The sequence below is a fragment of the Halichoeres trimaculatus genome, unplaced genomic scaffold (assembly GCF_033239565.1).
Source record: "Halichoeres trimaculatus isolate MK-OKI-2021-1 unplaced genomic scaffold, fHalTri1.1 fHalTri1_scaffold_8, whole genome shotgun sequence".
Taxonomy (NCBI): domain Eukaryota; kingdom Metazoa; phylum Chordata; class Actinopteri; order Labriformes; family Labridae; genus Halichoeres; species Halichoeres trimaculatus.
Window position 1 is genome coordinate 9,162,070 of NW_027437186.1, and position 27,615 is coordinate 9,189,684.

At 40.8% G+C, this 27,615-nt stretch overlaps 1 protein-coding gene across 2 annotated transcripts in view; it reads left to right on the forward strand.

Annotated features, from left to right (window-relative positions):
• The window catches only part of ltbp1 (latent transforming growth factor beta binding protein 1), a 141,758-nt gene that overhangs the window by 84,600 nt on the left and 29,543 nt on the right, over window positions 1-27,615 (forward strand). The window contains exons 9-17 of one of the 2 annotated variants that reach the window (XM_074675580.1): window positions 458-517; window positions 5,489-5,611; window positions 12,206-12,373; window positions 16,861-17,034; window positions 20,787-20,809; window positions 21,262-21,364; window positions 24,432-24,518; window positions 26,179-26,304; window positions 27,054-27,179. In XM_074675580.1, the coding sequence (XP_074531681.1) occupies window positions 458-517; window positions 5,489-5,611; window positions 12,206-12,373; window positions 16,861-17,034; window positions 20,787-20,809; window positions 21,262-21,364; window positions 24,432-24,518; window positions 26,179-26,304; window positions 27,054-27,179 (990 nt within the window). The remainder of the gene's footprint in view (window positions 1-457; window positions 518-5,488; window positions 5,612-12,205; window positions 12,374-16,860; window positions 17,035-20,786; window positions 20,810-21,261; window positions 21,365-24,431; window positions 24,519-26,178; window positions 26,305-27,053; window positions 27,180-27,615) is intronic. The other variant, XM_074675581.1, reaches the window with a different exon arrangement.

Here is a 27,615-nt window from a genome sequence, read left to right on the forward strand (position 1 = left end):
GTCCAAGCATAGAGTCTGATCGCCTGTCAGCAGTGGTGTCAGTGAAAGATTTCACCAATGGATCAATGAGCAAATAGTGTGAGTAGGCAGTGCTCATGGGAGTTTTAGTGTTGTAGTCTCACACCGCAGTTGGTTAAGTATTTCAGATGCCATTTGAGAAAACTGCAATATAATAATTGAACACGCCAAAGTGGCTCGTGGGAGTGGCGGTGTTACCCAACACTGCTGAAATTCGTCAATATTTGTAGGTTGGTGGGTGTTGATGTCAAGCCCTGGCTGTCATACGTCTGCCCTATCATCTTGAAGCAAAAACAGTTGTACATTTTTAACAGCTGGGAAAGCAAAGGAACATTTTAGGTGAAAATGTGTATAAGATGTCAGCAGTACAACATATAATCTTAATGCTTGTTCACTCTCTTTGAGGCTCACTGATGTTTTTCCTTCTCTTACTCACCAGCCATCCCGCTCATCGACTGTCCTCAGGGTTACAAGAGAGTGAACAGCTCTCACTGCCAAGGTAAGAGGATCTGCTGTTGTTTCTGATTAATTAACCAAGTTCATTTGACATTTAGACAAGGTAAAGACAGGCTGGTCTCACTACAAACTTCTGATCTACAGGGATTTTAACCCACAACCATCTCCAGGGTTTACAGAGAATGGAGGATAATGGATAACTCATTTATTTATAGTAGGATTTGACTAAAATTGGGGAAGGCCCTGGTGACTTCATGTTCTCTGAAGGGAGGGTCACTTTCTTACACTTTGAAAACTCCTGCTTAAGATAAAAAGTAAATAATTAAATATTACAACAATGAGGAATTTGAGGAAGTGATCTGTGTGCATTTAAACAGCTCATAGAATCATGGAATTCATGGTAATGTGTTTGATAAACAGGTTAAAGAAACAGACAAATCACTGTTACTGTTTATGTTTTATTAGTGTTATTACAGTGCACATGTGCAGACACACAAACAGCTGTTAGAGCTGACTGACAGATGATCCAGAGGTGATCAGCTGATGTCGTCGTCACTCTTTCCTCTCTCCTCTGTGACACCGCACGTGCTCTCTGAGTCGCCATATTGAGGGATGTCCCAAAATGATTATTGTTCCTCGGAGGAGAGAGGAGAAAGGAGACAAAGTCTTTTCACTGACAAGCACGCCCCCATATGGAATATCACTCTCTGATTGGACGCTGCAGTGACTCAGACTTCTCCATATGAGACTTCATGAACACAACAGAGTTTAATGAGAGCGAAGATTTGCCTGCTGTGTGTGGATGAAAGTAGGGCTGCAACGACAAATCTATAAAAATTTTTAAAATCAATTAGTGAAAACATTAACATTTTTCCATAATCAATGCACCGTCATGTGCCATTACTGTATTAGTTTGTCTTCAGTGTATTTTGTCTTCTCCCTTCTTCTTGGATTATTTAGCAGTTAAAACAATGCCAAGAATTTAACACTGAACTGGTTAAACACTTGAACCTTAACACTGGTGGATTTGCTGTGTGATTAGAGATGATGGAAAATGACAGGAACTTAAACATTCAAAGTCTGCAGAAAAGCATCTCTGAACACACAACACGTCCAACCTTGAGGCAGATGGGCTACAGCAGCAGAAGACCACACCAGGTGACCCTCCTGTCAGCTAAGAACAGGAAACTGAGGCTACAATTCACACAGCAACACCAAAACTGGACAATAGAAGATTGGAAAAACGTTGCCTGGTCTGATGAGTCTGGATTTCTGCTCCACATTCGGATGGTAGGGTCAGAATTTGGCGTCAACAACATGAAAGCATGGATCCATCCTGCCTTGTATCAACACTTTAGGCTGCTGCTGCTGGTGTAATGGTGTGGGGGATATTTTCTTGGCTCACTTTGGGCCCCTTAGTACCAACTGAGCATGGTTTAAAGTCCACAGCCTACCTGAGTCTTGTTGCTGACCATGTCCATCCCTTTATGAGCACAGTGTACCCATCTTCTGATGGCTACTTCCAGCAGGATAACGCTCCATGTCATAAAGCTGGAATCATCTCAGACTGGTTTCTTCAACATGACAATGAGTTCCCTGTACTCAAATGGTCTCCACAGTCCCCAGATCTCAATCCAATAGAGCACCTTTGGGATGTGGTGGAACGGGAGATTCTCATCATGGATGTTCAGCCGACAAATCTGCAGCAACTGCGTGAAGCTATCATGAAATCCTGGAGCAAATACTGAGGTGCTGAACCACTGAGTGCTTCATGGACTAATGATAGGATGTTGAAGGTGATTCTGCATTGGATCTGGAGCCGTTAAAGTGTTCTGAGAACTGGTGTGATATGTTCAAATGTTGTGGTCCATGTGAGAACTCCACATGACTAATGGGTTGTGTTTCTTCTCTGATCTTATATCCTTTTCATTTTCTAGACTACAGAGCAAAGGCTTACATATTAAATTAGTGACAGAGCATCGTGAAGCTGTGGTTGAGCTAACGTGATCTGTCCCATGTGCCTCACATGGTTAGTTCAGAAGAAAAGTCTCGATGAATGAGTGATAACTTGCCGTCCATGGGACTGATAGTGTGATGCACGGTCTGGCTCACATATTATTCCCTCATTTATTGCACTCAGTGATCCATTCCAGTGCTGACTAATGTTTGTCTGGCAATGAAAGCATCCTTGAGTTTAGTAACAGAATTATCACAGTGCACCTCACTAATAAAAGACCAACCAAGCGGGCTGTCAACAGCCTATTAAACCACGCTGGCTGAAAAGCTTTTGCTCCCTTCCACCTATAAGCTGGATGTCATGGTGAGTTACAGACATGACTCACAGTCTGCCATTTGGGCCAAGTGTGTTCTCACTGAAGGATCTGGACTCACTAAAGCTCCACACATTTCACACTGGAGTCTCAGAACATCAGCACTGAGCTGGGTCTGGACATGGATCAGTTCTGGTATGGGGATATGAATATTATTCACATACGTATCTCAACAACTAATGCAGGAATCACATCAGATTTGGCTCCAAACAGTCAGCAACCCCTCAGGATTCATTGGACAGACTTTCATTGGCTCAGCTTGTAGCATTAAACCACAAATCCGCATCTGAGTGTTAGCTGAAGGGTCTCAGTAACTCTCGATGGGTATCAATGATTTTGTTTGACTTTTTGTTGGAATAAATGAATCTTGGCTTATATTTTACTGTACATTCACAAACTGTTACGCTGCGAATCTAAGTGTGCCTGACCATTAGTGTGTCTCTGATGAAGAGGTCGGATGGTGGGGTGAGAGTTGGTGTCCCAAACCTTCAGGAATTTTCAAAGTTGGACGCTTTCCATGGGAAATTATCAGAAATAAGTGGAATTTTGATGGAATTTCAGGAACTTTAATTCAGTTAATTAGCCCAATCATAAACAGCTTCAGCTCCTTCAGAACTCAGCAGCTTGCATGCTGACAAAGACCAGAAGGGAGGCCCACATCACCCAGATATTTAAGTCTCTGCATTGGCTCCCTGTATCTTTTCGAAAAAATTTTAAGGTTCTTTTATTAATTTTTAAATATCTTAACAGTCTTGCTCCTGCCTATTTATCCAATTTGCTTTTACCATATGAACCATGTAGAGACCTCAGATCTTCAGGTAGTGGCCTTTTAACTGTTCCCAGAGTAAGAAGTAGAGCAAACAGTGAAGCTTCTTTCTGTTATTATGGGCCCCCGTCTGTGAAACAGTCTACCTAAAGACCTGAGAGCAGCACCTACTGTTCATATTTTTAAAAGAAACCTCAAGACCTACCTTTTAATCTGGCTTTTAGCTGATTGTATTATCATTTTTTAATGTTATATTTTACCTTATTTTAACCCTTTTATTTTTTTTTATTTCTACATTTCAGTTCAGATTTTTTTAATTGGAATTTTATTCTTTGTTTAATTAATTAATTTCTATTTTAGTTTCAGCTCCTGTGTTTCTGCATTTTAATACAAGATGGCGTTTCCTGGGTTCTGTAATTCTAACTTTGTTTTCTGTCAGAATTTCCTTTTTATTTCTTTGTGTGTTCCACTTCTTGTTATTTCATTTCATTTTATTTTTTTATTTATTTGTAAAGCACTTTGTACAACAAAGTCCTGTCTGAAAAGTGCTTTACAAATAAAGATTGATTTATTGGTTTATATTGGTTTTTATTTATTTATTTTTGGTTTGATTTATTGATTGATTGATTGATTGATTGATTAATTGATGTATAAATACTCAAAAATTTTGGTTTGTCATAAGTAAACATTCATGTAAATATGCCTGATAAAACATTTGAAAACGGCACTAATCAGTCTTTAAAACTATAGAACTTTAATGTTTACTATGTTAACTATTCTGGCTAGATTTTAGTCACTGTCTGGGTACATTTGTACAGGAGTGAGGTGTTTTTGACCCACTCCTCAAAGAGTCCAATGTCCCATCTGAGGTTACTGTTGTGTTAGTTTTGCAGTTGAAAACCTGTTTCTACCAAACGGCACAGTTCTGTTCTTAACCAATCTGACCTCAGAAGGTGGAGCTACAACACCGCTAACTGTTGATTGGTTGAAAGAATCGTCACTTACTGTGCGACAGCAGCTGCATTTCTCCTGGTGGCACAAAGTTTTCACTGAAACAAAACTTGATTGTTCTTTGTATCAAAGAGCTACATGGAAATCACAAAGAAGACAAATTACTGGATGTCTCCCATCATTGCGCTTTGTTTACTGCGCCACATTTTTCTCCTTTGTTGGATTTATTTGGGGGATATACTGCCCTGCTATGGTGTCATGCAGTTACGTAACTGACACGGCTATACGGCTTACACGCCACCTATCACAAGGGGGTACGGTTGGCTGTGGAAACACATACAGGATAAGGCATAACTGATCCAACTGATAACACAGGTGCAGCCAACTTACTTTAAGGTGATATGTCTGATGAGGGTAGTCGTGATAACCCAGATTAGTGGTAAAAACCTTGTGCTCTTCCCGTTGCCCAAATAACTACTTCACCTGTGCCCCTTTTGCAGTGCACACATGCTGGTTTACCTAAAGTGCCCCCTGTGGTGATTGTGTAAGTGACAAAAACAAAAACAGTAAATGACATAAGTAAAGTGACTCATGCAGGTTTCTTTTACAGAGCAACACAAACTATGAAGGTTGGAAATAAAAGACGTTACAGGTGTTGACAATAACCTGACATATTTAAACAAACTACAAAGAGTCTGAAAAGGAGTCTGAAATTGTCTTCAGAGTTCGGCTAGACTTCGTATCAATTGGGCATTGTTTACAAAAATAATCAAAAAATTTGTGCAGCTCCAAAGATGGTACTGTCGTATCTCTATGATTGTTGTTTCCAGTTCCCTACCTTGCTGTGAACACCTCATACCACTGGTAAACTATGTCTGGAAAGGTGTGCTTTCAATTGCTATCGAGAAGTGAAGTGTATTTCCCCCCTGAAATCCCTCTGATGAGTCTTTTTCATTTTCTTTCTCAGATGTAGACGAGTGCCTGCTTCAGGGAGTGTGTCCAAATGGAAACTGCATGAACACCGTGGGCAGCTACAGGTGCCTGTGTAATAACGGCTTTGTCCCTGACCCATCACTCTCCACATGCATACGTAAGTACTGCAGTCAAACATGATGTGTTACAGACTCTGTCTCATAGCTCTCTCATGGAAATCATTCAAACCCAGAACGTGAACACTGCTGTCCAGCACTGAGCGATCGTCTCATGTTGACAGAATTGATCCACCACTATTGCATGCTGGTCTCTGATGTGCAGACTTGCTCATACAAAGGCTTTCTTACATCATTTTGAAATATCCCATCGCTTTAAGACAGCAGGCATGGGAAAAAGGAGTCTCACCGCTCCCCCTGCCGCCTGCTCCAAAGTCCAACAATACCAAGGCTGCAAGAAATGCTGCTACAGCTTAAATGTGTGTTACGATGTGCATATAAATACAGTGCATGTGTGAGAGCATGGTGTTGACTGCATAAGAAGACTGACCTTCAAGCATGTACTGCTATACATCTTAACCCAGCACATCTCATGGTTGTTACATTAAAGGAGCAGAATGTGGAGACAGAGATGAAACAGGAGGAACGATGCCAGAGTGATCAGACATGACTGATCATTAAAGCTGCTCATTGTTTTTTTTCCTTGATGTGCTGTCAGCATGTGTTCTCTTCCCCATGTGTACACGTGTTTGTCTGTGTGTGAGACAAATTATAAAGGAGCTGGGGTTGTGCTCTGGTCCCCCTTTTATCTCATGGTTAATGAAAGCCAAGCGTCCATTCATCACCATCACTGTTTAATCCAAAGGGCTCAGCAGAGGAGACTTGGAAATTCATTAATGTGACTGCCGTCTTCCATCAGCTGTTCAGAGGCACACACACTCTGAGCTCAGGGCTCGTTGCTAAATGAAAACTCCTCACAGGGACTCAGCTGTGTCTGCGGTTTAAACGCATGACCTATAGAGAACAAGGGCAAATCCAGTTATGAGTAAGATGACAGAAAGGTCTTCATGGAGGCTGAAGGGTTTTTTTGTGATGAAGTAGAAACTAAAGGATTGTGTGGCTTTGTGTCGGCTGAAAGTGGGCAAATGAGCAAAAAAGACATCAGGGGTGGACTGATTATCTGCTGGGCTCATTATTGGTGCTGGTATTCAGCATTGTTAGGGATTATCGGCATCTGCCTCTTTTTTCATTTAAAGATGCTACGAGAAAGACCTGTTTTGATTGCATTCCCTCGCCACTTTGTGGCCTGGAGTCTCGTGTGTTTGTTTTGGAATTGAATGGAGATCGATTTGAAATAAATTTTCTTTGTTCAAGGCAACTTTTTACTGGATACAACGCGCTGAGGTGAGGTATTTATCAGTACAGTTGCATGGTGCTAGAGTTTGAAACGTGACATTAAGCAAACTTTGTAGTAGCCAGCTATATATTAGCCCGGTGCTCCGGCATATCTGTAGGCTAACATGACAACAAGTAAACACTGTCAGTTTGTAAGTAGTTTAGTAGCTGTTTATATTCGGCCCAACGGGCAGCCCAGTGCTCTAAGACATGACTGTAACATGTAACCTTAGTGAGCCATGGTAGCTATGTCCTGCCAGTCATCTACCAAGCTGAGCTAACATAACCTCACTCTTCATTTTATTGATAGACTCTCAAGTTTGAACAGACCACTGCAGAATAACTGCTGACTGTGGGTTGGAATCAACATTAGCACAAACAATTTAGCTCCTGTGTTATAGAGTGATACAGCCTGAGCTAAAGGGTAATTAGTTTGGCCTAATTAGCCTTTAGCTCAGGCTGTATCACTCTCCCGTTTAGCTTTCTTCTGCTCTTCTGTCCTTTTTCTGTCTGACAGTTAGGCTCCAGTGTCCACCATCACTACAAAATTAATCATAGAAATAATTTTTAGCAGAGAAAAACACAGATATCTGTGTTTTATCTTTTCTCACTACTAAACTTTGTCAGACGGCGTGGTGTTGTCATAGAGACCTAGAACTACCGTAAATCAATCTGGTCTTGGTCGACCCAACCTGGCTAAGAAATAGCATTTTAAAATAACCTGTAACCAGCAATATTGATGCTGATAATTTCATTTCAAAGTGGGATTATGATCATGCACATATCTAGAAGGGAGACTTTTTCAAGATCACTTTAAAACTCCTCACAGCACCTTTAAATCCAGGGGCTGATAAGATTGCAATTTAAAACTGGGTTAGTTTGGTTTTGGTGCAGCTGTGCCACTCTGTCTGCACTCACTACTCTGTGTCCAGCATTGTCTTACCCACAGCACCACACCTGAAGTACCTTTAAACAAAGATGAGTGAAAGATAAGACAACATTTCAGTTATATCGAAATTTTGGGAAATTTATTTAGTGTAGAAAACTTCTGGGAGCTGTTTATTTTTTGAAGCTTTCATTTAACTTAATTGGAAAGATAAGGCATTTAAACAAAGTCAAGCGTGGAGTTTTTATTATTCAAAACTTTCATGGCAGCCTTTTACTTTTACTGCAAATGACTGTCGGCTTCAAATATCAGTTATCGGCCTCCTAGACTACTAATAATCAGTATCGGTATCAGTCCCCAAAAAAACGTATCCGGCAATTTCTAAAAGACATCAGAGAATTCAAGGGTTCCCAAACCAGCAACCAGACAGAGATGACAAAATAACCCCCCAAGATGCTTAATTAAGTTGATAGGTAGAAAATTAGTCTACCTATTTGCACATGTTGCTGTGCTTTCTACATTAATGTGGGTTCACTGATACTAGCATTATCCTGGTTTAGTCCCCTGGGGGGTCTTGAACTAAGAATTATGGAAAACAGATCAAACTGTTTCTGTTTGCATGGTTTTAAATTACATTTAAACTCTTTTTTTCACTTTAAACTCTTTATATTTTTCACAACAATGGCTGAAATAATCGACATGTGAAGCGCTGGGATTTAAGTATGGAGTGGTGAGTTTTGAGTCCACAGAACAGAGCTTCTATAAAAAAAACTTTTGTGACTTATAAAATATAATATGACAAGACAACAAGTTCAGAGCATAAGAACCTCCTCTGTTACCTGATTTACAGGATACTTAAGACTCAAACATGGTGAGGACATTTCATTTAGACAACAAGGGGCTGTGTTAAATGATAGTCACCTTTAAAGTCTTTCTTAACACCTCATACGTGACCAGTCACTGCCTAAAGTCAGTGTGATGGACAGTTTCCTTATGTGTAGATGACACCAATGTGATGCTATAGGTGTTAAGTCTTTTAACTGGGCCACGCTGAAATCTAAAGTTGGTCTCTGTACTTATATCCTTCTTCTTAATGTCTTTACCTAAATCCTGGTCAGACACTGACTCACTCTAGATGAAAAGCAAACACAGAGCCTGAGGCTGCAACCACCATGCAGATTCTTGGCAAGACCAAATAGCTTCATTTTGGTTTCATCGAACCACAGAAACATTTTCCTTATGCTCCCACAGTCCCAGAGTGCAGCTTGGCAAAGTGCAGGCTGGTTGTCATCTGCCTTTTACTCAGGAGTGGCTCTGTCTCCCTGCTCCGCCATAAACACCAGACTGGCAGAGCGCTGCAGGGATCGTTTTCCTTTTGGCAGTCTCGTCTGTTTCTACAGACAAACCCTGTTGAGAGAGGACTTTGATTTTTTTTTGGTTTCCTCCTGCCCAAGGCCATCATTACCTATTTACTCATTTTGGCCAGATGGCCTACTGTACGAAGGAGAATCGGTGTGTTCAGGCTTCTTTTATTTCCAAATGATGGGGTTTACTTTCTGGTAATGTTAAATGCTGAAGAGTTTTTCTAGCTTTCTGCTGTACTTAACCTTGACACAGTTTCTCTCCAGAGAGCATTGTAGAGTCTCTCAGCTGTGTATTTAAGTGTGCAGGCACTGCTAACCATGTGGTGTTATTTAAGATATCATGAATTCAACCGACTTATTCCTTTCTCCATCACAGCAGACTGTTGTCTTGTGTGGTTCCACAGAAAAGGATGGTCCAATGGGAGCATTAAAGCATATTGTTCAGCATGTAGACCAGTTTATCCACTCTTTAAGTTTTTGTTTGTTACTATCAAAAAGCAGCTACAGAAAAGTGTTTGAAGCTGAAATTTGGTCTGAAAATTGTAGGAGAAGTTTGTTGGTTAGTGTACAAAGACATCACAGTAAAGGAAATTCTGCTTTCCCATATTTTAAACATGAATATAAAGCAACAATGCTGGATGCTGAGACTACAAAGATGTTGAAAAAATAGCACAAGTTCTTCATGAGACTTACTGAATGAGGTCATCACATAAGGATCTCCTAATTAGTTCATGACATATCAGAGAGGCAGGCCTCACACACTAAGGTCTGCCCATAGCCCCACCCCTGATAAGCCTACAGACGACTGTCCAATCAGAGGGAAGGGGGTATGTGGAGCAGAGTCTTAAAGAGACAGCAGCTAAGATGAAGCTTTTCACCAGTGTGAGGGAGAATTTACTTTTTTTTGAGGAGTAAATCAAGTAAAGGTACCACAGAGTCACCAGGAGAGACAAATCAGACTACAAATAAGAAGTACCTCCTCTTTTAATGTTTGCTTAAAGAAATGCCGGCTACACTAAAAGTAGTTTTCCTGAGAGATTTGTTGTGCGTGCAAACTTTATTTTAACTTTAACTTAAGGGGTCGTTTACATTACAAGGATTTTAGGATGCAATGCAAAAGTATTTTTGCATTTTGCATTCTGACCAAAACAAAAAGTTTTGAAAACGCCCCCCAGAGTAATTTTTCTAAAATGCTGCAGCCACCATTGCTGTGTAAACAGTAAGCTGGCGTTTTCAGAGGAAACACTGACGTCACGCTGCGCTTCACACATACAACACTACAATAGTTACCATTGTAACGATCGTCGTCAACAACCGTGTTGTGCTTGTGTTGCTCAATCTGCTGGATCTGCCAACTGTCTTTATACCAAATGTGCATCTGTTGCTCCACTTCTGCTCTTAGTATTCACCAAAACATCAGATGATTGGCTCAACTCTACTTCGGTGGAGATCTACCAAAAGCGGCTTCTGTACAAGACAGTTATAGCACCAACTACAGGCCTGACATGCTCCCTGCAGTGTTTTCACTCCCTCAGTGTTTTGTAAAAGCAGATTTTTTTCACTGCGTTTTCTGCGCTTTAGGGTGAAATGTATGGGAAAACAGGGCCTTAAGTTTATTATTCAGATAATGTCAATTGTGGTCTGAAACCATGACTCAGAGAAGGAAGACTGTTTCAGAGTGCTTACTCATGGTACGTTCCATTTGTACTCGGAACTGAGAAGTTGGGAGTGGGAATGACGTCATCTTCCAGTTGCCAAGTTGGAAAAACTTGCCTTAACAGCAGTATTTCTGTATATAGACATCGAATAATACTATATACACGGGTGATTTATTGCGACAAATACTGGTCTTAAATTCATAAATAAAAAGAAGATAACAGGAGTACAAATGGAACGCAGCCTCGTTACATAAGCCAAAGCATTAGGAGTGTTGCAAATACAAACACTTGGTAAAACCTCATTAGCAATATCAGATTGGCTAAAAGTAAAGATAAACTATGTATTGACTTACGAAGACTAAATCTAAAATAGCTGCCAAATCGAACTCTTTTTTAGACTCTAAAGAGACATATACCGTTTAAATACTTGCTTTTTTATGTGCCGGCAGTTGGGGTAGTTGCTGACAAAAAGGACAAAAAGGCACAGTACATCCAGCCCTAACTGAAAGTACTTTGAAAAATAGTGGTTGCTCTTAGGAGTTGCTTTTAATGCATATTACTTTTCTTCACACAGGCTTTGAGCAGATGTTAACTCCTGGCTTTACTTTATCACAATCCTAACCACAGCTAACCATCTCTGTGTACAAAGACATGAGGACGGTGTCAACCTTTCCATCCCTGTCCATCTCTTTCTGACAAAGAAAGCAAAAATGTGTTTTAAAAAATACTGCAGTGTTGTTAGAGTGGTTTTCTTTAAAATTTTCACCGTTGAGTACTGAGAAACATTGTCAGAAGTGAATACATGAGAAGTGCAGTTAGCATTAGCAGCCTGTGCAGCTAGTTTCCGCTTCTGCTAATCTATTTACAAGCCATTCCTGATGTTTTCAAATCTGATAATTTGTTGGCAAAATAGGTCAAGTACTTAACCAGTATTGGGATGATTTACTCCAGGTAATGTTTCAGTCAAAAAGGCAACCTGAACCAAACATTTTTGTTTCCCCTTGGAGGTCATTATTTTGTCTGTGTTCCACTTCAAGCGGTTTCCAGTTGGCATCTCGTGAAGATGTTGGATCAAACTATAAGACCTGAGAAGCACACACTGATCCAGACTCTGCTGCATGCTTTTATCTGAGCCAGCGCTTCACTTCCATGTGTGTGCATGAAGTGCATGAGGCATTGGCATGAAAACATCCATGTGTTTCATGTGTTGCTCATACAGGCTGTCTGTGCTTTGTTGTATTTAAATGTGTTTGTGCGACTTCTGACTGTGAAATGTTTTCTGTATGCACTTGTATTGTTTTTAGAAATATGTTTAGTCTGTGTTTGTGGCAGTAGTGGTGATGGGGACCTCTTTATTTCTCCTCTCTCTGTCCTTTCTTCCACCATGTTTGTGTCTCCTGCACCACTTCCTACCACTCCTCCTCTTTGTCCTCCTCCTGCGCTCCTCTTCAGCCGACACACCTGCGATCCAAGAGGAGAAGGGGGCTTGCTTCCGTTTGGTCAGCTCAGGGAGGCAGTGTTTGCACCCAGTGTCTGCCCAGCTGAGCAAACAGCTTTGCTGCTGCAGTGTGGGCAAAGCCTGGGGCCCTCGTTGTGACAAATGCCCCCCTCCAGGAACAGGTAAGGCCCACAGCCACGGGAGACTTAGTCAGAACATAAGGCCTGTGTTTGAAGTCAGAAATTTTATCGAGGAGTCGTTCTGCCTAACAGTTCAATAATCCCACGGTGTAGTTTGGTCTTTCATGTAAGCAGATGGTTGAAACTTAAAGTAACACAAAGAGCTAAAATGATACGTTTTGACCAGAGGGTCAAGAAGACTTTTATCCCCTGAGTTCACATGAGTGCAAGACTTTATGTAAACAGGACAATATAACATATGGGCTGCACCTGGATCAGATGTTTTTTAAACTGAACTTAAACTTAAAGGCTCCAACTCTGACTGAGATCAGTGATAACTGCGTCCCATACACATCCATAAGAACATTCATGGAGCGCTGCCAAGTGGCCCACTTCTGTCTGCTCTCCTTTCCCATCAACTGTAAGAAGATGGGATTGATAACACAAAAGACACAAACAAAACAAAAACATGGACAGTATAATACTCAGTGAGTTGAATGCAGTATGTTAGTTAGTAATGCTTTTATTCCAGACCCTTAAGTCCATATAAATACAACAAATAGTGAATTAAAAAAAGAAATATAAAAATGGCAAATACAGTTCATATGTTGACAGCAATTTAAAACACAAAAAGACATTTGTACCAATGTTTCCAATAGCAGGATGTGAACCTTGTGTCGCTCATTGTGAGCTGAGTAAGTGACTTTCTTATTTTATTGTCTGAATCAACCAGACTACCTGTGAATTTGTGCATGTAGTTTCTAAGAACAGCATAAAATGTGGGCACATTGTTATAAACAAACATGTGACTTGCACTCGACCATCGAGGTAATTTAAGACATATCCTGTTCTCACTATCATTACCACACTCTCCTTACGGTTGTATTTAATGTCAAACTGCACACCATAGCTCAAACAGATTTTCAGGAGTTGCTGCAGGCCAGCGCTGTAAGGTGAAAGGATGACCAAGTCATCAGCATACATCAGATGGTTGATGAGCCTGTCACCCATCATGCATCCAGTCTTACAAGCTCTCAGTTGTTCCGAAAGATCTTTTGACATTCACAACATGCTTTGTTCAGACCACTGGCAACGGCACCCCCTCATGGTGATGTACAAAAAGTGATATGGCAACTGATTGAGGACACTAATGGAGCTCACGGTGTATGGCTTCAGATACATTCATCTTTTTTCATCAAATACAATAAAACATCAACGCCCCGTCAGGACAGAGAGCAGAGACTTGATCAAAGAAAGCTCAGGTGACAAGAAAAATAAAACACAAACTGGACTCAGTGAACATAGTTTAGATGAGAAGGGCATGACGGGTAAAAATCCGTCTCCAAAAACTAAAAGACACCAACACACTTTCTTTAATAAGAAGATATTGTGCTTTTTTCATCTTTATGCTGAAAGATCACTGTTGTTTCTCACATTGGTGTTTTAGAAAACTCTTATAATGGTAACGGAAACACTTGATTTTAGCTGCTGTTTCTTTAAGACTTTGCACTCCCCAAACCGTCTTCCCTCTGATTGGTCACCCCATTTGGAGGCCTAATGGGGGCGTAGCTATAGGCAGACCTTGGTGTTTGAGACCTATCCTCCAACATGTCACGGATGAGTTAGAAGATCCTGTTGTGATCCTCATCATTTCAACAAGTTCTATGAAGATCTTGTGATTATTTTTAGAACAGAGCATTTTTATCAATTTACAGTCAGATTCAGGGATTTTACAACGTCTGAATAAGTAGAGGTTTGAAAATCTGCATGTTTAGTCTGAATACCCAGCATTGTTACTTAATCTAGATGTTGAAAGTATGGAAAAGCCCAATTCCCCCTCTTTAAATAAACCCCCCTGTAAGACGACCAACCTTACTCCTGTTCTGTCCTTGATCCTTCTATTCTGTTGTTATGAAGCAGCCCTGTTGAGTCTCACTAAGCTGCAGCTGAAAATGGATCAGATTGTGATCTGATTAAATAGATTAAGAAAAGACTGCAGAGATTTTTCACTCCTTGACATTATCTCACAGACAGTCCATCTGGATTGTCCTCAAACTGCTGGAGTTTTCAGTAAGAGTCCAGTAAATATATCTGCAGCTTTTGCTTTAGAGCAAAGAGGATCCCAGTACAGTGGAATTTAATGATTTAAATTGGGATGACAAAATTCTGATTTGCAGAGAAGCAAGACTTGATGGTGCAGTTTTTGCAAAAGATTTTTGGTTTGATGAGTTTTCCATATTAAAATCTTTGTGTTGTGGGAGTAAACTTATTGATCCATCCATCAGAGGGGAGTGAAAAAGTGCCCCGTCAGAATATGAGAAGGCTTTTCTCTGGGACTTCTCACAGAAAACAGTCACAACTTCTTTTAATGTCAAAATGAAATATTCATGTAAAATTGATGCGTTTGAAACTTGCTGAACTTTTAATATAGCAGCATTTCAAGAAGGTGGGTACAGTTTTATAATAAACTGAACACACATAAAAGTTTGAAATACGATATCTGTTAAAAGTTTGTACTTTTACAGAGATCCCTCAAGATGGAAAGCATTTAAAGAGGGGCTAATTTATTTCTTCATATTTTAAACATGGATCTCAAGTATTAATGCTGGATGTTAAGACTAAATGTGTGCAGATTTTCAATCCTCTATATAACCATTTATTGTAGATACTTATGACTCAGATTGTAAACTAAGGAAACACTCCGTTCAAAAAATAGCACCAGATATTTACGAGATCTTCATGAGACTTGAAGATATCTGAACCGGTTAATGATATGCTGGAGGTGTGGGCCACAAAGACCAATGTCTTCCCATGGCTCTGCCCCCACGGGCCTTCAGAAAGCTGGCCAGTCAGAGGGAAAGGGTTTTATGGAGCAGGGAGCCTTAAAGAGACAGCAGCTAAAAACAAAGAGTTTCAGACAAAGTAAGAAGTTTGTGTAGTAAGAGTTTTCTAAAACACCATTGAGAGAAAAATGAGTGTTTTCTTGAGCTATAAACCCTGTGAGGCTATGCACCAGAAGGACAGAATAAAGACTAAAATAACACTTAACCCTCTCTTTAAGTGGGTTAACTGTCAGATTTCCACCGAGCTTCAAATCAGACAAACCAGCTATAATCACAGAAAGCCTCAAATTTAATCCGTTTAAAAAAAAGTTGGGAGCTATTATCAAGGAGAAAATGATCTGTTCGTGTCTCTCTTTGTTATTCTTGTTAGTGTTTGTTTGCATGGTTTTCACAGCTTGGCTAAGTAGTGGCTTATAGTGTTGCTTTTCATAAATCCCTTCGCAGTAGCTGTTAGCTCACCCACACACTTCATCCACAGGCGTCAATATGTTACTGTATAGAGTCAGACAGTATCTCTCAATCGAGACAGCAGCAGCAGGACGTTGTCTTGTTGTTTGAATAAACGTTTTGGGTGGTGCAGTGGTATGAGCTGCGGTTTTTTTCAGGAACTTGTTTTATGGCTGTTTGTGAGGAGCTGTGGGTGGAGTATGACACACACAGTTTGATTTAATCTGTGCTGATACATGATGTTATTCTTACAGAAACATAATGCCAATCCATGGCTGTGCACTGGTGTACAATAGCTTGTGGTTTCTTCTTTGTCAGCTTTTCCCTCATCAAAGATGTCTGATATTTGCTTCGCTTTAACAAGATGATTAAATTTTAATTTAACTGAGTGTTAAAGCTAGTCAATGAGATAGCTGGAGCTAATATTTATGGAGGTGATTGAAATCATTCCCTGGGTCTTGTGTCCTTGAACTTTCACTTCCCTTTACCAGCATTAACTGGTAAAGAGTCTGTTGTGGCTTGAACAATCTGAACATTGATTAAAAAACTGCAGTGCAGTGTAACATTCCCTAAAGATCATTAGAGAATGAGGAATTGAACAATAAGAAGGAAGTCCAGAAAAAAGATTTAAGTAATAGTTATGAGCAAAAAAAAAAAGGATTTATTTATAAAAAAAAATAAGAAAAATGTAATATTGAAAACAAACTTCTATCACAAAAACTCAGAACAGAAAGGAAGCAGAGTGACGTGCAACATAAACATAACATGTTTAAGCAAGTTACATTAAAGAAAAAGCAGCCTGAACAGTTGATACAAGGCAGGATGGATCCATGCTTTCATGTTGTTGATGCCAAATTCTGACCCTACCATCTGAATGTGGAGCAGAAATCCAGACTCATCAGACCAGGCAACGTTTTTCCAATCTTCTATTGTCCAGTTTTGGTGTTGCTGTGTGAATTGTAGCCTCAGTTTCCTGTTCTTAGCTGACAGGAGGGTCACCCGGTGTGGTCTTCTGCTGCTGTAGCCCATCTGCCTCAAGGTTGGACGTGTTGTGTGTTCAGAGATGCTCTTCTGCAGACCTCGGTTGTAACCAGGGGTTATTTGAGTCACTGTTGTCTTTCTGTCATCTCTAACCAACTTTTAAGGAAGCTTTTACTTTTTTCCCTTTGTGTGACACTTCCATGTGTTTCTGTTGTGTAGCTCAGTTCAAAGAGATCTGTCCTGGAGGGATGGGCTACACTGTTTTACCCAATCCACCGGTTAACAAACCAGTCACCGTTCAGCAGGAGCCCGTCGGCCCGCCGCCTCCCCAACCCCTGCCAACGCCAGAGAGACCAGTGGAGGCTTTTGGGGGACAAGAAGACACAATACCAGGTGAGTCTTTACCACATATCACTAAACAGTAAACATCATCTTTGATACTTGAGCAGCTAGGTTCATGCTCAGTAAATATGGTCAAAACAAGCTAGTCTGAGGTGAACTAGTTTTAACCCTGGGTGTGTCAGGGCTATGATGCCAACAGGATGACCTACTACTACCAGAGTCTCTCAGTGCCTAGTCGAGCTTGAAATGTAAACCCTCTGGTGTAAAGTGAGCTGCTTGTATTGTCAGCCTAAAGCTCCACGACAAAGCTGGATGATAATAATCTTTATGTTTGATACCCAAAATCAAGCTGAGGGCCTTGATAGTAAAATCCAGTCACCTCTGAGGTTGAAATTAGTTCAGGGGACCGCAAAGAACCATGTTGGCTGGAGCAGGGGTCTGCAACCTTTACTGTAAAAAAGAGACATTTTCCCCATCTTACCCCAAAGAAAAGTAGCCGCAAAGGACATCTTAGCTTGTAAAGTTTTATATGTTTCATTATTTTTCTTTTTATACTTGTTAAAACAAAGAAAAACCCCAAACTGAAGTGTATTGTACATGAGAAGGCCTGCTTTGAAATTAATTTATTGAACAATGCAGGCTGATTTGAATCCTGATATTGAAAAAAATAAAAACTAGCCCATGTCGATCAAAGAAAAACAAACAAACAAACAAAAACTTAGCTGTATCATAGTGGCTTAATAAAATGCAAACATAAAATTAGGATTATTTGCGACTACAGTCTATTTTGAGCTGTTCAATTTGGTATCTTTCAGCAAATGCTTGTCCTGAAAATGTCTTAAAAATTACATTATTTGTTGTTTGACATGTATAATGTGCATATTTTAGATGACAAATCATCAAAACTTTTCTGCTAATTCGATACTTTAAAGTATCACCTTGAACTCCTAGATAATTGTGCATCAAAACAAACAAAAACAAAATTAGAAATAACTTTTATTCATTTTAATGTTTTTTTTTGTCAAGGCCAGAGGGAGTCACTAGAGGGAGAGGGAGGAAGAGCCCTGGTCAAGAGGTTATTAGGAGGTTATAAGTAAAGTAGAGATTCTAACTTGAAGTGGCCCTCAGTTGAATAAAACTATTCTTGACTCCTGTTGTCACCTGGGGATCAGAACAAAGAGCAGAACTGTAGGATTGTTAACACAATCAGTGGCTTTCGTTGTTCTGTCATTTAATTCCAAGACATTTTGGGCCATCCAAACTCTAATATCTGCAGTCATTGAAGGAGATCACAGGGGTTCTTTGGTTCAATGGGGAGATATGGTAAGATGCAGTTCAGTGATTCTGGCATAACAACGCTTTCCGACATTGGGATTCTGATGAATTTCACTCAAGGGAGCATGTAAAGGGAAAAGAGAACTGGTCCCAGGATTGTATCTTGTGGGACCCCAAATGTAACAGTACCTCACATTTGTACTGCCAGCTGCGAGTGTCTCACAAAGTCGATTTATGTTCATTAGTTTTCAGTCTTGCCCTGAATGTGAAAAGCTCTGCACTTATTTTATGTTGTTTTTTTATTTCACTGAGACTCTTGAGATCTAAGTGGTAAAGTTAAAACTCTTTTATTTATATAATATCAATGCTGTGTGTGCTGAAAAAAAACAACCCACAACCTTTGTTTGAAAATCACAGCTCCAAACAGAAACTGTGAATCCTGTCATAAAGAAACCTGATCTGAAAAGCATCATCCCTCCACTGACATTTGTTTGTGTAGGCGAGTATCAGAGCACCTTGTTTCACCTCACACTTTGTTTAAACACAGCCCAACACACACAGCTCTTTAGAAAAGGGAGACAGGAGGAGACAAACCTGGCTGAGAGGGAGTGAGGAACTTCACCTCCTCCGTTATTATTCACGACATGTTGGCAGCCGCAGAAGGAAGGAGAAAATTTGCAACAGCTTAGCCAAAGCAAGACTTTGAGTCCAAAAAGTGCTGAGGTCCCCTGGAGCAGAGGAGTTTTCCAGACAGGACAGACCTCAGAAACAGTAAGGCAGAAACCCACTTCCTTAAAACTGTGTAGATTAGTGCTTGGAGACAACCAGATAGTAATGTGACGCCTGGCAGTCAGCGTGCACATTGGCATTTTGGAATCAGGAAAGAGCAGTGCTTGAGCCGGAGGAAGTGGGGAGAAAGTTTTTAATGTGTGGTTTACAATATTTTGGAACTTTTGACAGAAAAAAACTGGGTCTGTGAATAATTATGTTTGCTTTTTCTGTAATGAAACCCTTAAACATAGCCAAGAGTTGATACAGGAGACTTCTCCTGTATGCATCCACGATGTGTTTGCACCCTCTGCTTTGGAGCCCAGAGGGTAAGAAGTGCCCCGCTGTCAACACTCACTTTATCCAGCTCCTTAATGTGCCTGTTGTTGTCTGTGAATGCACATTTTCTGTGAGTCCAAAGGACGCTGAGTGCGTCCAGTTATTTGTGGCCAGATGAGTACAACCATTTTTTAATCGAGCATTTACCAGCTTAATAGTTCTTCCAGCTGTTAGTGGTAACCAGCAGTGGGCGACGGATTTTTCCCCCTAAAGGAGCTAAAACAAAATCCCCCCAAAAGTCATAGAGCATGTAGAAAGTATAACAAGAGGGGCATTGAAATTTGTTTCCTAACTGAATGAAAGCTGAATGAAAATGTGTGTTGTGGTAAAAAAAAAAGTGTAAACTAAATACTATATTTATCTTACCAAAGATGTCATGGGGCAGTGTTTAACTAAAAAAACAACATGACATTTTACAGTTTTAAAGAGGGGGTATCCTGCTAAACTATATGAAATGATCCAATTAAAATATAGCACAAGAAATTATAATTTCATCATATAAGGATCTTTTAACTGGTGAATGTCATGTTGGAGAGACGGGCCTCAAACACCAAGATCTGCACAGCTCTGCCCTCTGACAGGCCTCCCAGGGGCTGGCCAATCAGAGGCAGGGGAGTAAATAGGGTGGGGTGCCTTAAAAAGACAGCAGCCAAAACTAAGTGTTCCAGACAGAGACTGCAATAAGAGTTTTATAAAACACCAGTGGAGTAAAATAAAATTTTTGTTTTTGTGCTGAAGATCATGTTAACTTGCTACAGAGCACTAAAGGGACAGAAGAGCTTAAATAAAAGAAAATACTCCCTATTTAAGTTCAAATGAAACCCTAGCATAACTCTCTGAGTCTTAATTCTTGACAAAGAACAGCTGGTGGTACTTAAATGAAGTTAAATAAGGAAAAAGTACTGTTATCACTTGGTTGAACAGCAAAACAATGACACAGGACAAATAGTGTAAAGTTTTAGAGCCTGTGCCCACTAACAGTGTTTTATACTGGCAGCTTCTATATTTTGTACAAATCCAATGCAGCTCAGTGTTTTAAGTGTTTTCAGTGCTCAGAGTTTGAAACCCAAAATGTGTGAGCTGCTTTTTTTTTGTCACTGTGTGAACACCACTTTCACATCCAGCTGCTTCACTGAACGAAGGTTAGTTAACAGGTTTATAGGTGCTGTGTATTCCATCACATGACTTCTATAATTTCTTTGTATGTTTTTTTTTTATTTTTGTTGGATATGAAGCAGAAAAAAATTAAACCATAATCAAGAGTCATTGTTTAGGAAAGCAAGTGTGCAACTTTGCCACATTAGCTGCAGGTGAACTGGGGAAACGTTATTGCTATAACGCTACAAATGCTCTGGGATAGTTACGGAGGTACATTATGTTAAAACTTACATTCAAATGTTTCTCTTTTTTTCTGGGCTCAGTAGCAACAGCTGCACCAGATCAGGTAGGTTCAGTTTTTTAAAGGGTAACACTGTAAAAGCAGCTTGCATGGTCAGACTACACTCCTGCTGAAGCTGCTGAGAAGTTACAAAACCACCTTTGCATGAAGTCATCAACTTTGCTGCATGACTGAGAGCTGGTCAGCACCGCGAGTGAATCAGAATCTTCAAGGTGTTTATGTTTGTTTGAGAACCAAAAAGGAATTCAGAAAAATCCAGAAGCTGACCCCGCACAGTCACAGACCTGGCATTCATGTCTTTTGCTTTATGGCTTTCCTGCTGAGCTGCTCATCTCTGCTCTGATGTTAAACTGCAGCCACTCGCAACGCAGGCTGAATGCTTTACATCTGTAATGCATGACAGGAGCAGCGTCCAAATCAGTAATCATAACTGTAAGAAATGCATACTTTGCTGTGTTGACCCACTTTGTACTGTTGTCTGTGTCCTGTCATTAAAGGAGCTGGTAGTCCCTGTGGTTAGTGATAGGCCCGTTGTTGATCCCATTCAGCCCCAGCTATCTCCGGGTGTTTCCACTGTCAAGATCGAAGCAGTCTATCCAGGTGTCTGCTACACTACCCTTTAAACTTTATGGTACTGTGGGCAGATAGGGACATGCTCACGTTAACTCAGGAGACTTTTTGCACCACACAAGACTTGCTTATCTTAAAACAACAGCACATAAAAATATCCAGTTGGAGACAACATGTCAATAATAACACTGGAAATTTCATTCATTTTCTGAACCACTTATCCTGTTCAGGGTTGCAAATGCGGGAGCCTATCCCAGCTGTCATTGGACAGAGGTGGGGTACACCCTGGACTGGTCACCAGTCAATCACAGGGCTGACACATAGACAGACAACCATTCACGCACACACTCACACCTACGGACAATTTAGAGTGCTCAGTTAACCTGATGAGCATGTTTTTGGACTGTGGGAGGAAGCTGGAGTACCCGGAGAAAACCCATGCATGCATGGGAGAACACTGGAAAGTTGTGTGATAAAAAAACAATTTATTTTGAATGTAATGCCAGCGTTAAAAACAGTTGGTCCAGGGACACGTTCACCTATTTTGGTTTTGGTTTTGGTTTTTGCATCAATGTTTTGTAAACATTTTTGGACCAGTCAGGACTGAGGCAGATCAGTTGAGCACCTGGACTCTTCTACTACAGACCCATGCTGTTGTAATCCGTGCAGCATGTCATTGTCTGGACAGCAGCCTGTGTTGCTCCTTAACCTGTAGAACTGTTCAGCATTAATCGAGCCTTCACAGATGTGTAAGCTCCCCACAACATGGACTCTCATAATCTCGAGACCATCAGGGATGCTGGTTTTGAACTGTGAGCTCGGATCGGACCACGTACTTCCTCCCCTCTTTAATATGGATCAATGATTTCTTCATGAAATGGTAGTAACATGTTTTGGTCCAAAAAGCCAATAAATTAAGCACAGCAGCATTGTTTCCAGGCTCTCATAGCCCCTCTGTTCAGAACACTCTGATTTAGTGGGCGTGACCTTCATATGTAAATGAGCCACCGCTGCTCATACCGCCCCGCTCTTCCGCGTCACTGAGAGCAGCGCCACGAGCTCCGAGTGCACAATGTTTAGAAAACAGCGAAGCTAGTTTACTGTAACATTACAGGCCAAAACAACAGGCTAACTGCAGCTACAGTTAGCATCCTGAAGCTAACACAGAGACAGGGGGGACACTGAGGAAAAGCCCTTACATCTGCTCCACAGCACACAACATTTAAAATACTCACATTTCCAGGGTCCGAGCTTTGTTGGCGGATGGTTGGTAACGCGCCTGGATTCAGGACCAGTCTATTCTCTAGCCCTCTGTTGTACTGTCCAAAGTTGAAAAAGCAGTCGGCCGTGAAGTGTCTAGCACACACATGCACAGTTTTACTGAGTGTAGCTGGAACATTTCCTTGATAAATGAACTCCAGCCACTTAGACTTGTCTTCTTTTGAGATGGGAAGCTTGTGCATGGAACTATCTGGCTGTTTACAGCCAAAAACAAAGCAGTGATGGCTCTTCAACTTTGGCATTCTCCTCCCCCCTGCTGGAGTTCTCTCCAGCAGGGGGGAGGGGAGTGGGCGGGGAGGAGGTTCGAGGGTATCTGCTCCAGTGGCCCAATTAGATCAGACTTGCTCCTGATTGGTCAAAAAAGTGAATCGCTGACATCGACAAATCCCCAAAATCCAAACAGCTCATTTTAGTTCAGGATTTTACATTCACAAGCACTACTAAGTACAGGTTTTGTCATTAAATATCACATTTTGTGGGCTGGAAGGAAAGCCAAAGACCCACAAATTTCACTAAAAGACTTAATAAAGTGATTTTTGCATAATATGGGACCTTTAAAGCCAAGGAGACAATGTCCATAAATCCCAGAAAGAGTGTCAGATTGTGATTCATTAAACCCCAGGACAGTTTAACACTTCCTGTATCTCCATCTTAAACAGGCTCTCCAGTGGTTTTTGAAGTGACTTGAGTCCATGCAGCTACTTCTACCACAGAGTCCTGCTGGTCTTAATGAAGTGCTGCCTGAAAGATCATGTCGGTCTGGTATTGGTTTTGGTCCATGTCCCTTTGGTACAAAGATATCTCCAGATCCTCTTACTGGTTTAATTTTTGATGTGCTGCATATGATGAAATCCACTAAATCTGAAACCTTATTCTGAAACCCCTGAACTATTTATTGCTATGCTAAACTATTACAGTCTCTCACAGAGAAGTTAACTTCAGAGACACTCAGCCTGTCTGGAGTGTCCTTGTTACACTCAGTCATGTTGCTAACCCATTGGTAGTCAACCACATCATTTGAAAGTTTTCTGTATTTTTTATGTGCGTGGCATTTTCAGTGTTTAGTTGTCCCTGTCCCAACATGTTTTAAATCATTTGCTGGCTACAGTTTGAAATATTAACATTAATTCATCATCACACAACAATTCTACAAAAATCCAACACAGTTAACAACTAATTTTTCCTGTTTCAGTTGAATAAAGGCTTTAAATTCTGTTTTTTTTTTTTTTTAAATATGTTTTACACTGTGTTTTTGAATTGGGGTTGTACTTTTTGGCATCTGGTCATTATCATCTAACCTTTGTCATTACCCACAGGTTCCCTTGTACAGCACTGTCCTTGATTCACATCTTTTCACATGCCATCAGGGGAGCAAAATATATTTGCTAACATCAGTGTCTCTGTAGGAGTGTTTTGTTCAGAGTATCAGTGATTCCTCATGGAGGTGTCACAGGTTGGGCTGATCACTGCCGTTTGGTTCCTCATGCAAATTAATTCAATGAAAGATGGAACAGAGCTTTTTATTCAAATCAAATGAGGTTTAATTTTCAACAAGTGAAACTCATCCCCCTGAGACAATCAGGGGGATGAGTCAAAAATGATGCAGGGACATGAAGTTTTGTATACAGTACATTAAAATGGTTGGTGTGTCTGTGCCTCCTCTTACTGAGCAAACTAAAATATCAGGCACAGTAAATTTTCTTTGATATGTCTTTAAGTATGGTATTGTTAGATGAAGGAGTTTTATGAAATTGAATGAATATGATCCAGATTAAATCAACGTATCCCCTTGTGTGTTTTGTGTTTGCTTTGGTAGAGGTCATTGAGAGGACCTCGCCTCCTGCACCAGTGGAAATCCTCCCGTCCAACGCAGGCCAGGACATCGCTCCCACACAGTCAGCTGGTAAGGAAACAGTCCAAAAATTATGGAGCTAATGCTGAAGTGTTAAAAACTGCAGTTCTTAGAGCATCCACCTGAGACTGGCTACAGAAACACCAGAAACCACACACACAGACAGAGCCAGAAGAAATCACACAAAGAGGTCACCAAAATGCATGTCCTCCTCAGTTTGACATCTTACTGGAGCTCTAAGTAGATCTACTGCTCTACCCCTGAAAGGAACCAGCTGAAGTGGTTCATTTGATCAGGATGCTCCTCTTTTGGAGGTTTCCTGGCCAGACTAAACCTCTAGTTTGGGAGGGAAATGAGGGGTGACATATCTTATTCAGGACTGTCTGGGTCTGGAACCAATCAGTAGGAGCTGCTTTAGTTTATCTGCAAACAGTTTTCAGTCCAATATTGATTCAGTAGCGCTCAACACATGTAGAGGCTTGCTCTCGTATAAAGAAGCAGGTCTTAAAATCATACACACGATGAACAGAATATATTATACATGTGATGAAATTTATTTAAAAAGATTAAAGATGAAAAACTTTGAACTTTTAGATCAAAGGAAACAGTTCAGATAAAATCAGGAACTCTCTGGTAATTTCTCCAGAGGAGGTTAAAAAAGTTCACTGAATTGGTGGACTGGATATCTTCGGGCCAGTTGTTTTAGACTTTTAGGGCCATCTCTACGAACCCTTTTCCTGTCCTCTTCAGTTCTTGGTCTGCTCTGAGGAACGGTCAGTAGGGGGCTCTCTGTTGGTGTTTTCCCACCGCAGGAACTCAGACACTGGCAGTGGCGTTTTCTCCCGGAGGCCAAGGGAAGCCATGCTTCCTCACTTTTTTCAGACTGTAGCTGTGTTTTAATGAAAATACTCCTTTACAGTTTCGATAATTCTTCCGTGTTTCGTCACTGTCATCTCCTCCTTATTTCTCTCCTCTACTTATTGAGCATTTTACGATGTGTAAAACAGCGCCCTCCTAAATGTTATGCTGTGAATAAGTGGTGAAAATATGATACTGCACACTGTTGTCTGCAAGGAAGCCAAGCAGAGTTGGCGTCCCTTCGTGAAAAAAAAAAGAATGATTAACCAATCAGATGAGGCTGCGGTCATGACACTGCTCACCTGTGATTGGCCAAGACCGTGTCAAGGGAAGCCACCCTGTCTTTGGCCTCAAACCAATCAAATCACAGAATCATCATCATCAAGCCACTGAATGAAATCAGGGAGATTAGCACATTAGCAGTGTGCATGAAGCAGCCGGTTGTGCGGTTGAGTGGGCGGTTGAGTAAATTAATAAGATGTTTAAGCTAAGTCGAGAGGACAATGTACGCATGTGAATGAGTGAGTGAGGGTGGGAGAGTGAAAGGGTGTGTGTAGGTATTCAAAGTAAGTAAAATGAGCGCTCTCTGGGCGCTCTAACAGGTCATTCCATTACATGAAAAAGCGATATACAAGCTGCAACAAAGTCTTTTATGTACCCCACTCCCTAAAAATCATACAGATTAGAGGCTTTGTCTCACTTAGCTTCCTCAAAAAAAATCCTCACGCCACGCCACTGGACACTGGTGGTACTCAAGACGAGTTGTGCTGCCTCTCTGCTGCTTCGTGATGTTTTGAAGGAACTGCCTTTTGTTTTTGTCCAGCTGCTGTTTGATAACTCTCTCTGTCTCCAGAGGTGGATGAGTGCCAGATCAACCCGTACATTTGTGGCCAGGGGATTTGTTACAACACAGCAGAGGGATACACCTGCCACTGCTATGAGGGATACCGCCTGGATGACGCCCGCAGCACCTGCATTGGTGAGTAGTCCGTCTAATACCTTGAAATAAGTATGTGTTTCTGGACTTTTTGGCTGAATGTGGCATTCATCAAGTCTTGTAAGACTTTTTTTACTAGACATCAGACAGAAGACTTGCCTACTTTTGACTTCTTGCCTCAAAAAACACAACAAAAGAAGTACTTTAGATTCATCATGAGTGTGTGAGACCAACCTGAGTTTGGTTTAAAGAGTTAAATCAGACTAAAACTGCAAGAAGCTTTGCTGTAGAAGGCTACACAGGAGTGGTCAGAGGATAGGAGAGCATAATGAAATGTTGGATGAAACTGGAAACCATCAGTTTCACACATGCTCCTCAGTTTTGAACTGATATTTGTACAGAAAAAAAGAAACAAACAGAAAATACAAAGGATCGTTCAGCTCAGCTTTTGGGCTGTGACGTGAGCATGGACAGGTTCAGTCAACACTGTGCATCCTCAAAGTCCCAAAAAGTGGACAAGGCTTGAAAAAGTACTCTGTTTGCTGTCTGGGAGCATATTTCATAAAAAGGAAGGGGATACTGATCAGAATCCAGGACACACGAACAATCCTGGATCTGTTCGGACACCTGGATGAACACAGAGTCGCTCCAGATCTGTGAGCTGGCGTGTGTCAACATGACAAATGATTTCATTTTGTCACAACAGATATAAATGTTGGTACCTACAGCTACTGATGTAGAAACTGATTTTGTGCTTTTGTGTGTGCTGGTACGTGTGTTTATGTGTTCAGATGTAGACGAGTGTCTGGAAAGCTCGTCTTATTGCTTCGGTGGTCGCTGCACCAACACAGAGGGCAGCTTCCTGTGTGTGTGTCCGCGAGGCTTCCTCGTTGATGAAGAAGGAACCACTTGTGTCGGTAAGTTCGGCCTCAACCTGCTGCCAATGAATACTTTGGTTGTATGTTAAATACACCATGATGGCTACTCAATATACTTACCTTGGTCAAAAATATCTCTGACTTCAAAAAGTTCAAAAAGGTGAAGATGGTTTAGGCTTTCTTACTCTTTTAGAAGTGCAAAGTATCTTATTACAAGAGCTGGAGCTTTTCATATTTGCTCTTTTTCTAGTATTTAGTATTTAGATTTCATATTGTACCTGTAAGTGAGTAATAGAAGAGCCCATCAGTTGTTTGATGTGTACCACTGACTGTCGGGTGGTGGACGTGGTGAAGGAGAAGAAAACACTCAGTCTCATGCTGAAATCATAACAACAAACTATCCTGCAAAGTCTGAAATACATTCACTCGATTGAAACTTTGCCCTTAAACATTACTACACATCTCTCCACCTGGA